This window comes from Rhinolophus sinicus, linkage group LG01, assembly GCF_036562045.2.
Source record: "Rhinolophus sinicus isolate RSC01 linkage group LG01, ASM3656204v1, whole genome shotgun sequence".
NCBI lineage: Eukaryota > Metazoa > Chordata > Mammalia > Chiroptera > Rhinolophidae > Rhinolophus > Rhinolophus sinicus.
The window spans coordinates 45,458,690-45,473,602 of NC_133751.1; the positions used below are offsets into that span (position 1 = coordinate 45,458,690).

Below are 14,913 nucleotides of genomic sequence, written 5' to 3' on the forward strand. Positions count from 1 at the left end.
GCAGGATGCCCAAGAGCACTGGAATGCAGATGCAAGGGGCAGGCAGTGTCCGAGTAGTTCATTCCGGGGCGGCTGGAGGCACCGACCGGCAGGAACCGGCAAGCAGCGGGCACTGGGGGGCGGGGACGTAGGACGGGTCAGCAAAGGTCAGGCGATTGTTTCGGTAGGAGAACCCGGCAGTGGCGGCGGCGGCGGGCGGGGCCCAGAGCGAGTGATGTAAGGAGCGGAGGGATCCCACTAGGCGAGTCGGTACTGCTCGGTGAGACCCCAGGGGTGTGGGGCGGGGGATCCCAGTCCCCGCCCTGTGTTCCCCGCCCCTCCCCCTCCCCCTTCACGCCCCTCCCCCTCCTCCTCTGGTTGGAAAGTTTCTAGAATCTCTTCCCAGCGGCCTTTGCGGTTCCAACATGGCGGAGCTGACGGTGGAGGTTCGCGGCTCCAACGGGGCTTTCTACAAGGTACTGACCCTTTTGCCGCTTTGTCGGGTCTTCTTGGGGCTGAGGCAGGTTTGAGGGAGGGTTGGTGGTCCCGGAGAGTGAGGTTTGGGGTCGAAAAGGACCACTAGGCCAAAGTCCGAGGCCGCTGCCTTTCTCGCTTCTCCCCCCTCAACCCCGCGGTTTAACGGTCTCGGGGGCCTGGGCTCCGTTATGTTTTAAAACAACACGTCGGACACCTCTTGCGTTTTCCTACTTGTGAATCTTCTTGGGTGCTGGTCAGATCCTTGGCGGGCCGGTGAGGAGAAGCCGAGTCGCTGCTGGGCGGCGAGGAGCTCCTTGGGAGCAGGCCTGAGCGCCGGGAGGTGGGGAAGTCGTGAAAGGAGGTGGTGGGATTGTGTGGTCACGGCCGCTCCCCCGCCCCTCGGACTGGGCCGTGCGGGAGTGCCTCAGCCCGCTGCTCCGACCCTTCCCCACCCCCGAGGTGGGGCACGTCGCGGAATCTTAAGAATTCACCTTTGTATAGGGTTTGAGGCTAATAAACTTTAGTGTCTGAAGGAGAATTGGGTACGGAATTGAGGGTTAGGATCAAAGAGAAAAAATATTTAAAAACCTTGAAATGTGGCGGGTTGAATTCTTTGCGGCCTGGGAAATTGGGCGGCGCCTGTGCCCCTCTATTACGGAAGAAAAGGCGAGAGTTGTAGGCTTTTAAAGTAAGATTTAAAATGTGAAATGGATCAGGTAGGGAGGTGACTCGTTTATATCATTTACCTAGTGTTTTGGGAAGGTATTGATTTTTATTTTTCTCCCCCACGAGGTTTTTTTGTTTGTATCCATCGAAAGGAAGGAGATTCATTATATGGGATCGGGGCTGGAAAACGGAAGAGGAGTTCGAGAGTAGAGGAATTTAGTAGGGGCTTCCAGTATGGGTGGTCACATAACTGAAAATGAAATCCTTACAGTTTAGTTTTGCCATTGTAACGGTCTGTAATGCGAATTCTTCCAAAGTATGCCAAGATGTTACTAGATCAATACAAAGTCTCCCCAGCTGTTGTCTGTCAGTCAATCTCACTAAGCCAGCATCTCAAATGTTTGAGAGTCTTGGCTATTTTTATGAAGGGGCCTTCTTCTAATACAGGAGTATTGTGCGTGCGCAGAATGTATTTTCACTGGGTTTCATTTCAGCGTATCTTTTATCCCACGGGATGTTAATTTATTTGGTGGCCCTAATTTCCTATTTTCAGCGTTTTTTCCTTTCTTAGATTACTGATGAGCTATGTGGGTTTGTTTTGTCACGTGGAACCTGCATAGTGGGAAATCACAGTTGGCATCTAAAAAGATCTCCCTAAGCTTTTTACAAGTTTAAATCTCCTTAAGTGGTCAACATAAAGTAAAAGCCGTGACTGGTGGGAAGGAGTCTTAATGCACGACTAGTTATATTAGCAGCCTAGGTTTAAAACTTTGTGTCAAAGGACCTACGTAAAATTTGAGTAGCTATTTCACCGACTTCTGTTCTTATGGAAACCTAGTGATTGCCTTCTCTGAACTACTGTAGATAGAGTTATGGCACAGTGCACAAAGAATGGGATACCATACTTTTAATATCAGGGGTAAATAAGGTTCAGCATGTTTGCATCAACACCCCTGCCCCGGTGGAAAAGTTTCAAATTCTGTTTGGCTATACAGTTCTTGTGTAATGGAGACATACATTTTTTTTCTGTCGTATTGAAAATTAGAATTATTTTGTCTTAAAATTTTACAGCCTGCTGATGGTAGATAGAACACCATTTTGTAGCTAAGTATGGTTTCTTCATTTCTTTTTTTATAAGATTTATTTAAGATTATTGAAAGTTTTAGTAAAGACTGTTACACAATCTTATTTTGATTCCTTAGTATTTTTTTAATCAAGTCACAATAAATCAATGTCTCCATTTTGGAACTCTAAAGTGTTTATTGATTTCTATCAAATCAGCTTGATTTTACTTATTTAGACTTGGACTCCATCATTCATTGTTACCTAAAAATCTAAGTTCTTTGGCAAAGGTTGGGAAGAACCCCTAGCCACATTTTTTTGTGTATTAAAATAATTTTACTTGAACGTTTGGAATTTTATGTTCTGCCATAATCCACTTGTATGTGTACTTTGTGGAAAGTGGTCTTTAAAACTTTGGAAGAGTGAGAATGGTGAAGTAGAAGAAGCCCAGGATTTTGTAGTTAAATGGGAATTCTAGGTCTGTACTTCTGCTTAATCATTGTCAATCTCGTAATGGACCCGAACATCTCCCTGGGTCTGGGTGGGTGGGTGGGTGGGCGTGTGTGTGTAAAATGAGAGGTTTGAAATAGTTTAGTGGTACCCAGAATTTTTTATCCCATGAAACTTCCCACTTGGAAAAAAATTGACTTACTGCACAAATTATTTTAGCTATGAATTGAGATTTGCATATAGTAAAATTTACCTTTTTAATACACAATTATATGAGGTTTGATGAATGATAACAATTTTGTAACCACCACCACCACTATGAAGAGGTAGAATGGTATTTCACTATCTTAGAATTTGCCTCATGGTCCTTTGTAGTCAACCAACCTCCAGACCCTAGGGTGTTTTCTGTTCCCATACTTTTGCATTTTCCAGAATGTCCTATGTGTAGAATCACATAGTTTACCTGTAGCCTTTTGATTTTGTCTTCTTTCATTTAGTGTAGCAGTAATTTTATTTTTTATTTTTTCTAATTTAAATAATATGTGGTTAGTGAAGGAATTTTGAAAAAAATTTCCTTGAGATAACAGCTGTTAACGTTTTGGTGTATTTTTTCTTTCAGTTGTTTTTTTTTTCAGTATACAGGTGATTCTGATTTTCCTCTTCCTTTTCTCCCCTTCCTTTCCCTTCCCGTAAAACACAGACACATTTGGTTTTAAATGTAAATTACCAGTGAAGAATTCAAAGTTATTAGGTTAGTGGCCAATATCATGCCTTTTGGCAATGCTCTGTAGACATTGATTAAAATTTTTCTGGTGGAATTGAAACTTCATTCCACAAATTAATTGGAACCAGTAAAAAGCTGATGATTTCACCTAAAGTTAAGTCTTTTTTTTTTTAAATACTGACAAATCATGTGCTATATCTTGCTTTTTAAAAATTTAACAGTGGGTCTACCGGGGGTGGGGGGGTGCCAAAAAAATGCATATACATGACTTGTGTTCATCTCTTGTTATCAGTGTATATTGAGTATTACAATTTCAATAGTTTTTTCCTTTCTTAAAATGTGTACACATTTTTGTGGCACCCTCTGTCTAGTTGTTAAATTAAAACTTGATATGCAACTGTTTGCAGCCCTATAAATATATGTGGATTGGAAAGCATGGGCAACATATGTTAATTAAGCACTTGGTAAAGGATATAATTTTATATAAAAAATTGCTTTTATAGCCTTTTCTATTTGGAGCATGACATTTTAGGGTTTATATTAATTACTAGCCATATAAAGTGCCCCCCCCCCTTTTTTTAAAAGCTGAGAAGTAGAATTTACATTCTGTGATTGTTAGTGTATTTACAGAGTTGTGTAACCATTACCACAGTCTTATTTTAGAACATTTTCATTTACTCTCCTCAACACGTTGTGCCCATTTGGGGTTATTAAAATGCTGTTTAACTGATGTATATGATACTAAGCTTTGTAATAACATTGAAACTTGCATTATAAGTTGAAAGTAAGTCACTCACTTTCTGGCTTATGTAGAGGGAAGTTTCAGTGGTGTTCCAAGGAAATGTGTGATCTCTAAGATAGTGAGAAGTATTAGGTCTTCTCTGTAAAAGATAGAATTAATTGTTTTTAGAGCTGTACAATTTCCCCTTTGTGTGATTGACTACAAAACATTTTAAAGTTTTACAACATTTCCAAACTTTTATTACTTGGGCTTAATGTAATACAATGAAATTTGAGAATAATTAAATTATGCAGGTTTATTCATCAGTGATGATGACCTACTATGAAGCTGTGTTCTGAGAGCGTATTGACTTCAAAGTTCATATAGTTTATTATTGATTTCTTTGTGAAGATTAATAATTGAGGAAAAGATGATAGCTGTCTTAATAGTATTAGGGACACTGTTAAGTTAAAAACAAAGGTCCACATATTTTAAAGATAATTTTTAGTTGGACATGTTTTAAAATGGGCAATTTTTATAAACGTAAAAGAACTAAGATTTAAGTAAATGAAAAGGCCACGACTTTTCTAAAAATGAAATACTTTTCCTGTAGTTTTTGTCTTTGTATTAAAAAAATATGTAATTAAGAAAAACATGAAAACAAATTTAAAAATAATCTTATTTTTCTAGAGATATATTGTTAAGTTCTTGGTTTTACATACTTACAGAAAACATACTTTTTTCCACATTTTTACTTTTATGCACCTGTATATTTCCTACATCGTATATTTGTGTGTCTTTGAGTTAGATAATAGTTTTCTATGCTTGCTTGTTGTTTACTAGATATTCTATGATGCTTGTACATGTATTTCCTGATTTTGTTCTCAAGAACTCCATGAGGTATGTGTTTTTATCCCCAGTTCGCATATTAGGAAACTGGCAATGGTTAAGTTAACTTGTGCTGAAGTGAGATTTGATTCTAGGGCTTCTCACTTCCAATTGTCTCCTTTGCATAGCATTAGAGGTTCTTCAAAGGAAATTTTAGGGTTAGTGAGCTTACATTTTAGTTAGGAAGACAGGACAGACATTTGACTGGATAATAACTCAAGAAGTGAGTTTGCCATAATGTTAAGGATGTAGCAAACGAGCTTTTTTGTAGTGTGTGGAGCGATATGCGTTCCATGACTGACCCCTAGATCTTGTACTAACTAGTTGTGAGACCTTGGTTTTTTCATTTGCATTATGAGACAGTTTTAATAGACAATTTATCAAGTGGTAAAGTCCACCAAGTTGTCTTAGTTCACTCAGGCCCCATCTAGCTCTACAACAGTAACAGCTGTTATTTATTGAGCATGCAGACTATCAGACTGTGCAGCTACTTTACTTGAATTTGTCTCATGTAGTCCTCTCAATCACGATGAAGGGGGTATAGTGTTACCATCAATTGAGGAAACTGAGGCTAAGTGAATCTTGGTCCATAAAATTAATAAGAGGCTGATTCAAGATTCAGACCCTGATCTTTCAGGCTTCAGAGAGCCTGATCTCTTCAAACATTGTAGTGTGATTTTTTTTGAAGTACAAAATATATGGCTTATCAAGTTTTTAATCATAAATTACTATTAATTAACGCACTGGCAGTCACGAAGACTGAATTAGGATTCCTGGAGAAAAGAGTTGAGCTATGTCTTCACTTTACAAAAATCTACTCTTTCCAGTATGGTAGCCACTAGTCATGGGGCTGAAATATGGTAATCTGAGTTGAGATGTGCTTCAATTATAAACTACACACTATATTTCAGAGACTTAGTATTAAAAAAAATGTACATCGTAGTTTTAAAAGATTGATTACATGTTAAAATCATTTTGGATATATTGGATTAAATAAAATTATTAAAATTTTACCTGTTTCCTTTTACTTATTTTAATATGGCTACTAGAAAACTTAAAACTAGCTATGTGGCTCAAATTATAATTTGTGCTGGTATAACTATCCATGTATTTCTATCATTCTCAATTGTGAACTTTATATTGATTATGTAAAGTATTCGGTTAATACTTGAAATACTTTATATATGTGCATATGTAACTTCTTATTTAAAATTTCTTATGATGTGGCACTTCTTGGAAATCTTGCCATGTAGCTTTTTTTCTTTTTGAGAGTGCCAGAGCCTTTTTTAAAATTTATTTTCCAATTACAGTTGACATACAGTATTAGTTCCAGGTGTACAATGTAGTGGTTAAACATTTACATACTTTACGAAGTGATCACCCTGGTGAGTAATCACCCATCTGACACCATACGTAGTTATTGCAGTATTATTGACTGTCTTCCCTATGCCAAGTAGTATTTTTGAGAATCAGAAGGCTTTAGAAGATTCTTTGGCACGTATTTAGCAAATAGTAAGAAACTCTGTTTTGATGGTTGTTAAATTTTCTAGGACCAAATCTTCATAAACAGTTCAAGGAAAACAAAATTAAGCAGTGCAAGGCATTGCTTTATTAATCTGAACATATGTATTAGCATGTATAACAATCCTTTTATTTATGCTTACATTAAAGAGGTTGAAAGCCATGGAAAAATTGAACCATTAAATTTCAGTTATATCAGTTGTTTTAATTTGTCTCTTAATAATACTCCATCTAGCCTCAGCATTTTTTGCTTAGCTTTTTTGGGAGGGTGAGTAGAGGTCTCCTCCAGTAATAACTGAGGGAGTTTATAAATACTGTTGGCAAAGGAGTATGCATTTCCATGTAACAATTTCTTCAGAATAATCATATTAAAACTTTTTCTCATAACTTGTTGCTCTCATAGTTTTTCAGGTTCTTTTCAAGTTTTGTAGTGATTTGATGTGTACTTTGCACATAGTAGGACTTGAATATATATTAAATGAACAAATGACTCAGTCATTCTTGGCTTTTGGACACTGATGCATTGTTAATCTCAGTGTAACTGCATATATACAAAACTACATTTTTTATTTTGATGCAAACTGAACTTGATTTTTTTAGGTGGTATATATTGATTCTGGTCAAGTTCAGATATTGTCAGAGAACTTTATGAATAAAGAGGAAAATGATAAGGAGCTTCAGCTCCGCAACAGGAAGGTCATAGGAGTTTTCGGTGGCCATTTGGAACTCCTAAATCATTCTCTTTCAAGGAGAATTATTGGATATTATAAACTTGTGAAATTAACAAGCCAAGAACATTGTTGCTATGCAAGCATTAGTTGATATTAATGCGTTCTTTTTTTGTTTTTTTAATGGTGAAAGAGTAGTTTATTAGAAGAGATAGTACATTCCAAAGAAATAGGAGTGGACCCAAGCAGCAGAGAATGGCTCAAGGGCCCAAGGTGGCTTTATTGGGAGAAATGGTACACCCAAAGGATTTGAAGAGGGCCCAGAGCAAAGGCAAAGTTCAAGAGGCTCAAAGGGCTAATGCATTCTTAAGAAATTCTCACACTTTCATTGTTACTCTTTTATTCAGAACGGTTAACTGGTCAATACTGAAAAATGATGAAGCCTTGCTTTGAATAACTTTTTTCGTTAATAGAACTTAATTCCATAGCGATGCAATAATTTCTGTAATGTATGAGGTCTGACAATTAAGTTCGCAAACTCATCCTGGAGAAAGTGCTACGTACCTCATTGCTGAATATCACTATGGTCACCTTTGAAGCACTCCCCTTGGGAAGGTATGCATCCACGCCAGCGCCTTAGTCCACCCTCCAAAGCAGTTGTAGGACTTTTCCTGAAGTGGCCATCAGAGCTGTCGTATTACCCTTGATGTCCTGAATGTCATCAAAATGTGTTCCGTTCAACATTTTCTTTGTCTTCAGGTAAAGAAAGAAGTCATTGGGGGCCAGATCAGGTCAGTAGGGAAGTAGGGAGGGTGTTCCAACACAGTTATTTGTTTACTGGCTAAAAACTCCCTCACAGACAGTGCCGTGTGAACTGGTGCATTGTTGTGATTGCAAGAGCCATGAATTGTTGGCGAAAAGTTCAGGTCGTTTAACTTTTTCACGCAGCCTTTTCAGCACTTCCAAATAGTAAACTTGGTTAACTGTCCAGTTGATGCAAATTTATAATGAATCATCCCTCTGCTATCAAAAAAGGTTAGCAACATCGGTGCAACAAGTTGGCCAACTTAATTGTCAGATCTTGTATAATTAGTGAATTTGCAGACTTCTTTGTAGAAATGTGTCCATTGATTTTAAATAATTTTCATTTATAGATATTAGTTATGCCTTTAAAAAAGTTTGAAGTTAAGACACTTTTTGATTGCTGTAGCTGTCTTGTATGTTTGTGCTTATTGGAATCAAATTACAACTCAGATCTTTTAGATGTTGTAAACATCAAACAAACAAGTTCATTACTTAGAATGTAGATTTGAGATCCCTAGACATGGAAAGATTGAAAAGATGTGGGGAATGGTGATGTATACACATATGTGCTGTGTGGAAAATGTGCTGGCTGACAAAGTGTTTAAGATATTATCTCAATTCTTTAAACATTTACATACATATGTGTAATTTCACAAATGCATAAATATATAAAAACTTGTTTTATTCCAAATTTTTTTTCCCTTTTGTTTCTCTTTGCTCTCCTTTACCACCTGATCTCTTCCCAACTTCATTTTAGGTAACCCATTTATAACCAAGTATATGTTGTACCTGATATTTCTCCATACTCAGTAGAGTGGTACAAAGATACACATTCAGATAAATTGTAGGTTTTTTTCCATACAGTATAACTGGATATATACAAAAAACTACATTTTTTATTTTGGTAGAAATTGAATTTAGTTTTTTGGGGGGTACATATTTATTCCGGTCAAGTTCAGATAATTGTTGCAGATCTTTGTGCATACAGAGAGAACTGTAAAGATAAGGTAATCTACATCTTGGTTATTTTCACTTGGAGTATTAATTTTTCATTGGTTACAAAATATTTCGTAGTAAAAATTACTGTGTGAAACCTAGCCATTCCCCAGTTAATAGACACTCATTTTGTTTTCAATTTTTTGCTACTCCACGTCTGTTTCTACTGGATCGGTTTCAAAGAATTGGATAGCAAATGAAGCTAGGAGTCTTATATTCCTTACCATACTGCCATAGGCCCTTTCTTTTTTTACCTATCACATAGTAAATAGTGGATGAGACCGATTTTAATAGTGAAACTCGACTGTACCATAGTGTCTTCAGTAAGTGAGATTCCCCCCTTACCCTAATGAGTTCTTTTTATATCTGTTAACTGTAGACGTAGTCCAGAAACATAAAGTGTTTTGTTATACATTATTTAAATTACCTGACAAAAGCTCCAGGAAGATTTACCATGGTGGGGGGGAGGGAATAGCTTTACTTCTGGCACACCTTTGCGTGCCTGCAAGTTCCTTAGTTCAAGAAGCTTCACCTTCAGTTTGCGATTGACATATAGATACAGATATAGGTATAATTACTTAGGTTATGATGATCTCCATCTGGGATCCTCAGTTCATTTTCTCAACCTAATAGTTTCTCATCTGAATTATAAAACAATTTTTTTTCTCAGTGTTTCAAGGATGGTGTACCGCTAGTACCATTCAAGATGCATGGGAGAGAAGTGAATTCATTACATGAAGTGAATGCCTTAATGATAGGGCTGTATTGTCTTAGAACTGTATTTAAGAAATACCGTTTGCTGTATTCAGTTTTCTGTTATTTCATTTTGTAAATTGGATGATGTATGTATAAAGTACACCGTAGGACAACAGGTGATTCTGACTGTTGACATATTGACTTGAGATATAAAAGTAAGCCAAAGGTGGAGATGTCTTTATAGTTGGAAGTTGGGTTTAGAGTCGTGGAATAGGTTCTTTTTTCATATATAGATTTGGGAAGTGAGTTGAAAATCCATACAATTCCATTGTATGGAGAATGGAATCAGTTTTAAAAGGTACTAAGTAATGTTGCCAGTTAATCTGTAAGTGGTAGTTTTTTTTTTTAATCTTTTAGAATTTTTGTTACTTATTGAAAGATCATCTTAGAATACATGGATACATAAAATGGAAAATAAAAGCATATAAATTTAAAAGAAAACTTAAATTGGTTAAAACATCTTTACATTCAGATGAGTGTGTTTCTTCTCACAATATCTTTCTCAGTGCCATGGAGAGCACTGACGTTGCAAACGTTCTTTAAAAGAGCTCTCCTGTATTATCTCCAGGATTTTCTTCCAAGAATTTTCACCCACTCTGCAAGTTTTGATGCGGATGCTTTTTTGATTTTATGAGAAGGTGTCAACAGGACAACCTTCTGGTAAGAAACCTCAAATCTTTCCTAAATGGTTTGCTGAATGGAATGTTTAGGGGTTACAAGTCAAGTGTCACAGCAATTCAAGCAAACCAAGTTTGGGCGTGCTTAAATCAGTGACATTTGTATCCTGACTGCCATGTGGCTATCAGCTCTTCTAAGAAGCATCCTCATTTCGGAGATGTTAAATTGTTAGAATTGATGGAGTAGGAAGGTAGTCTGGGGCCAGAGAATGAATCCACAGATAAACTGATAATTGATTAAAGGGTAACAAGTGATAAACCCATTGTGACAGTTGAAAAACAAAAACCTGAGGCAAATTTTACATAAATTATGCTATTTCCTTTTTCATGGTTATGTTTTTGAATTCACATTTATCCACAGCAGTAAACTTTGCCTGATGTAGTTAGGGGAAATGGAGACTTAATCAAGTTGGAGAATATGCCCAATAAGATATTAACAAATTGAGTTCAATGCCTCTAATACCCTGTTTCCCCGAAAATAAGACCTAGCCAGTCAGCTCTAATGCGTCTTTTGGAGCAGAAAATTAATATAAGACTGGGTCTTATATTAAAATATATACAAAAATAAAAGTTTTACTCCAAAAGATGCATTAGAGCTGATTGTCACGCTAGGTATTATTTTCGGGGAAACACAGTATATAGAGAATTCTAATCAGGTTTAGAGAACAGTATTTTATCATGAGTTTGCTTCAGTAATTAAGCCATCAGTTGTAATACTTCAACACATTGGAGAAGGCATCAAAAATACAGTTATTTTCACTGTTGTGCCAAATACATTGAAAAATAAAATCTCTGAATTTCACACCAGTGATCCTGAGAAAGACTTAAAGAAGAAAAAGTGACAGGTCTTACAGCTGGAGGGAATCTTACCTAAGAATACTTGGTCAAGTTTGAAGGAGGCAGTAAGTAATGTGTGTGAAAACTTTTTGCTTGCATAAGAAAATAAATATGAATTAGAGGTTTGATTCTTGATGGATCTCTTGCTTTTTACCACTTAAGATTGGAGTCTTTAAAAACCTACCCTCGGGGCCGGCCCGGTGGCTCTGGCAGTTAGAGCTCCTCCAAAGGCTGCCGGTTCAATTCCCACATGGGCCAGTGGGCTCTCAACCACGAGGTTGCCAGTTCAGTTCCTCAAGTCCTGCAAGGGATGGTGGGCAGCGCCCCCTCCAACTAAGATTGAACACAGCACCTTGAGCTGAGCTCCCGGATGGCTCAGTTGGTTGGAGCACGTCCTCTCAACCACAAGGTTGCTGGTTCAACTTCGGCAAGGGATGGTGGGCTGTGCCCCCTGCAACTAGCAATGGCAACTGTACCTGGAGCTGAGCTGCTCCCTCCACAACTAAGATTGAAAGGACAACTTGACTTGGAAAAGTCCTGGAAATACAAACTGTTAACCAATAAAGTCCTGTTCCCTTTCTCCAATAAAAATAAAAAATAAAAAACTGAAAAAAAATCCCGAAAAAACAAAGCAAAAAAAAAAAACACCTACCCTCCATTTAGGAAGATTGCATTGTTCCTTGCTCAATCTATTGGCAATCAGCAACTTTTTAAGAAGAATTTTGAAATTTAAGAGTTACAGCTTTAGGGTATAAATCTTAGGTTTTTGGATCTGGTCTTCCTTTCTGAATCTTACTTTTAGTTGAGGATTCAGGCTGTCTAGTTTCTGTTAGTAGTGTGCTGACTATTAAGGTTTTTAAGTTTCTGTTTCCTTTTATAAGGAATGTAAATCGGGGGTTGTAATGAATTGCGTCAGTAGGAAGTCTGGAGTTTTGAAAAACCTAAAGCAGTTGATGACTTTGAAGTGATAGTTACTTTGCAGTTAAAGGAAGTTCTCTAGGCTAGGATGGTATGTCCTTAACGAATTCAGTGGGAAGGTTCTCAAAGGGATTCATGCATCTCTATAGATTTGTAAGCCATAGTTTAAGCAAAGTCTCTGATAAATGGATCTGTACTTTAAACATTAAAGTTTTATTTTAGCATTAATGTATGTTTTGGACAAGATAGCTGTCTTTCCAACATCTAGATTTTGATTTTTATTCTGGAACATTACCTTAACTAGACTTTTTAGGAAAGGTCCCTTATTTTTTTAAATTAGTATTGCTACCAGACTTAATAATCTTCTGGAGCTTAAAACTATGAATTAGCAAAAACATTTTTACATCTGATTGATAATTTAATGAAAAGAGCTCCAGACAAAAGATGAAGCTTTATATTCGGTATTTTTAATCTCCTAGTGAGTGAAACTTTGACGCTATATACGGTAGATGTGTATGGTTTCAACTTCCTGTGTCTAATGAGGGGTCTGGAAGGTCTATAACAAATTTTGTCTTCAGAGTCATTAGCCAGGATCCATAATTCATCTATTCTTATTCTTGACTGTATCTCAGTCTTTGAATTCCTGAAATATATTCATACCATGTTTCTTTCTGTTTAACCAGTAGGATTCCTACCCCCACCTTCCCATTACTACTCTCATCAAGTTGGAAAAAACTTCTGTTTTTCAGCTGTAGTGTGCTGTAACTTCAAAAATTTATCCTTAAATTAGGCAGGTATCCTGTGCACCTGTTCTTTCCATAGGTCAGTTAAACTCCCTCCTCAAAATTGCCAAACACCTTATGCAAATATTTAAAAAATGAAATTGATCTTTATAGTCTGACAAGGATCTAAAAGATGTACAATGGGAGGAGAAAAGCAAAGTTCAGAACAAATTATAGTAAATGTATAATGAGGATTTATATATTACTCAAATTACAACTCATTTTTGTGTGTGTGTGTGAATTACTCATTCACGTAGTTCGTACCCATTCTTCCCTTACTTATCAGTTCAGCTTGTTCTTACTCATCTGAGAATATTATAAATTGGGAACTTTGTTGTTTAACTCTCCTTCCATTATTTTGTATTGATATGGTTTTACTATCTTAGCTCTTAGGTAGTATGTTTATCACACTTTTTGTTTGTGGCTTTTGGGTTTTGTATTTTTGGTTACAAAGTCCTTCCTTAGTCCAAGGTTATAATTTACTGTGTTTTCTTACAGAATCTTTATTTTTTTTAAAGTTTGAATATCTCATCCACTGATTTTGTGTGTGTGTGTGAAGAAATTCATTTTTATTTTCCTCAATTATTGAAATGTCCCAATGCTATTTAAAAATCCATTTGTTAATTTCCTCAGTGACTTTGACATATTTTTGGTATCTGTGTCTGTTCCCTTTAAATGTCTTTTTTGTCTCAGTTAATGTAGCTTTAAAATAAGCTTTAACATTTGGGTAGGGAGTGTATTCTCGTTATCCCCTACCCCATTTAAAGGGTTCCTTTTTGAATGCTTTCTTGCATGTTTTTAAGATAGACGTTGGTGTAATTTTATTAAGAGTAACCCCGTCCCCCCAACAGAATCATATACTCCCTTAGTATTTTAGTGGGATCCCATTTAGGGATTCCATTTACAATGTCAAGTCCCTCTATCTAAGAATGTGAAGTGGTTTGCAGTTTTCTAAATATTATATTCATTAGCCAAGTTTCCAAGATTTCTGCACATAGGTCCTGCATATTTTTGTGGTGGTTGTTGAGGGCATTTCTGGGGTTTTATTTTTTGAATGCTGTTGATAGTAGAATGATTTCATCTGTTTTATTTTCCAGCTGCTTACAGTTTTTGTCCAGGAAGCTTAATTGATTATTGAATCGTTGAGTTTTTAAAAATTTTTGTTGTAGGCTAGGTTAGGCTTTTGAAAAATCAATTCTTAAAATAGTGCTTTCGATACTTAGGATTCCTGCTATTCCCTCCGTCCCCCAGTTTATACATAATTTATGGCATTCCTGGATTTTTTACCCTATGATGCTGTTATTTTGTCCAGCGGAACTTTCTAAGGTGCTTTGATCACAGTTCAGATGTATTACACTGTCTTGTTACTTACTGATGATTATGTTAAAGTTATTAAGAGTTTCAAATACATATTTTGGACTGTGTGAATGAATACATTAAGAAACCATTTTATAAAGATGCCTTAGAATCTTCCACGTTTGCATATATACGCGAAGAAGAAAAAGAAATGTGAAGTTTTTTTCTGAGAAATATGGTTTCTGGGCCAGATGAATGTGAATAAGAAGAGCGATAACATCCCCAAAGGTGGGACTAACACCAGGAGGACAAAGTGATGGCGACTTGACGTTGTAAAGACTCACCTGTGCCATTTCAGACAGGTGTGGCCGTTGTTTGTGGCCTTTGTTACCTGACTCAAAGGTTTTGGTAATGATCAAACCCTGACATTTTGGGTCTCTTGAGCATAAAGGGACCCATCATTCTGATAACATGGAGAGTATTGACCGAGTCCTGCATCAAATGGACACAATTTCCTCGAGTTCCGGCCACTAGAAGTGCCTTATCCTTAGAATCTATGGTTTGGAGATTGAAACATATTTTCTAATTGTTCACTACAGCCCAAATGCACTTTAAGGACCCATCCTTAATCCATTTAATCTTATGCCTAAAGGATATTAGCAATAAGAGTCGAGGTCCAGAGCTGTATTTT

At 36.8% G+C, this 14,913-nt stretch overlaps 1 protein-coding gene across 7 annotated transcripts in view; it reads left to right on the forward strand.

The window, feature by feature from the left end:
* The first annotated feature begins 347 nt into the window (after positions 1-347).
* The window catches only part of FXR1 (FMR1 autosomal homolog 1), a 55,159-nt gene continuing 40,593 nt past the window's right edge, over positions 348-14,913 (forward strand). For 3 of the 7 annotated variants that reach the window (XM_019737337.2, XM_019737338.2, XM_019737339.2), the window contains exon 1: positions 348-455. In XM_019737337.2, the coding sequence (XP_019592896.1) occupies positions 405-455 (51 nt within the window). In that variant the 5' untranslated portion in view covers positions 348-404. Of the gene's footprint in view, positions 456-10,285; positions 10,373-14,913 lie in introns of those variants that run through there. The other 4 variants (XM_019737341.2, XM_019737340.2, XM_019737342.2 and 1 more) reach the window with 2 other exon arrangements.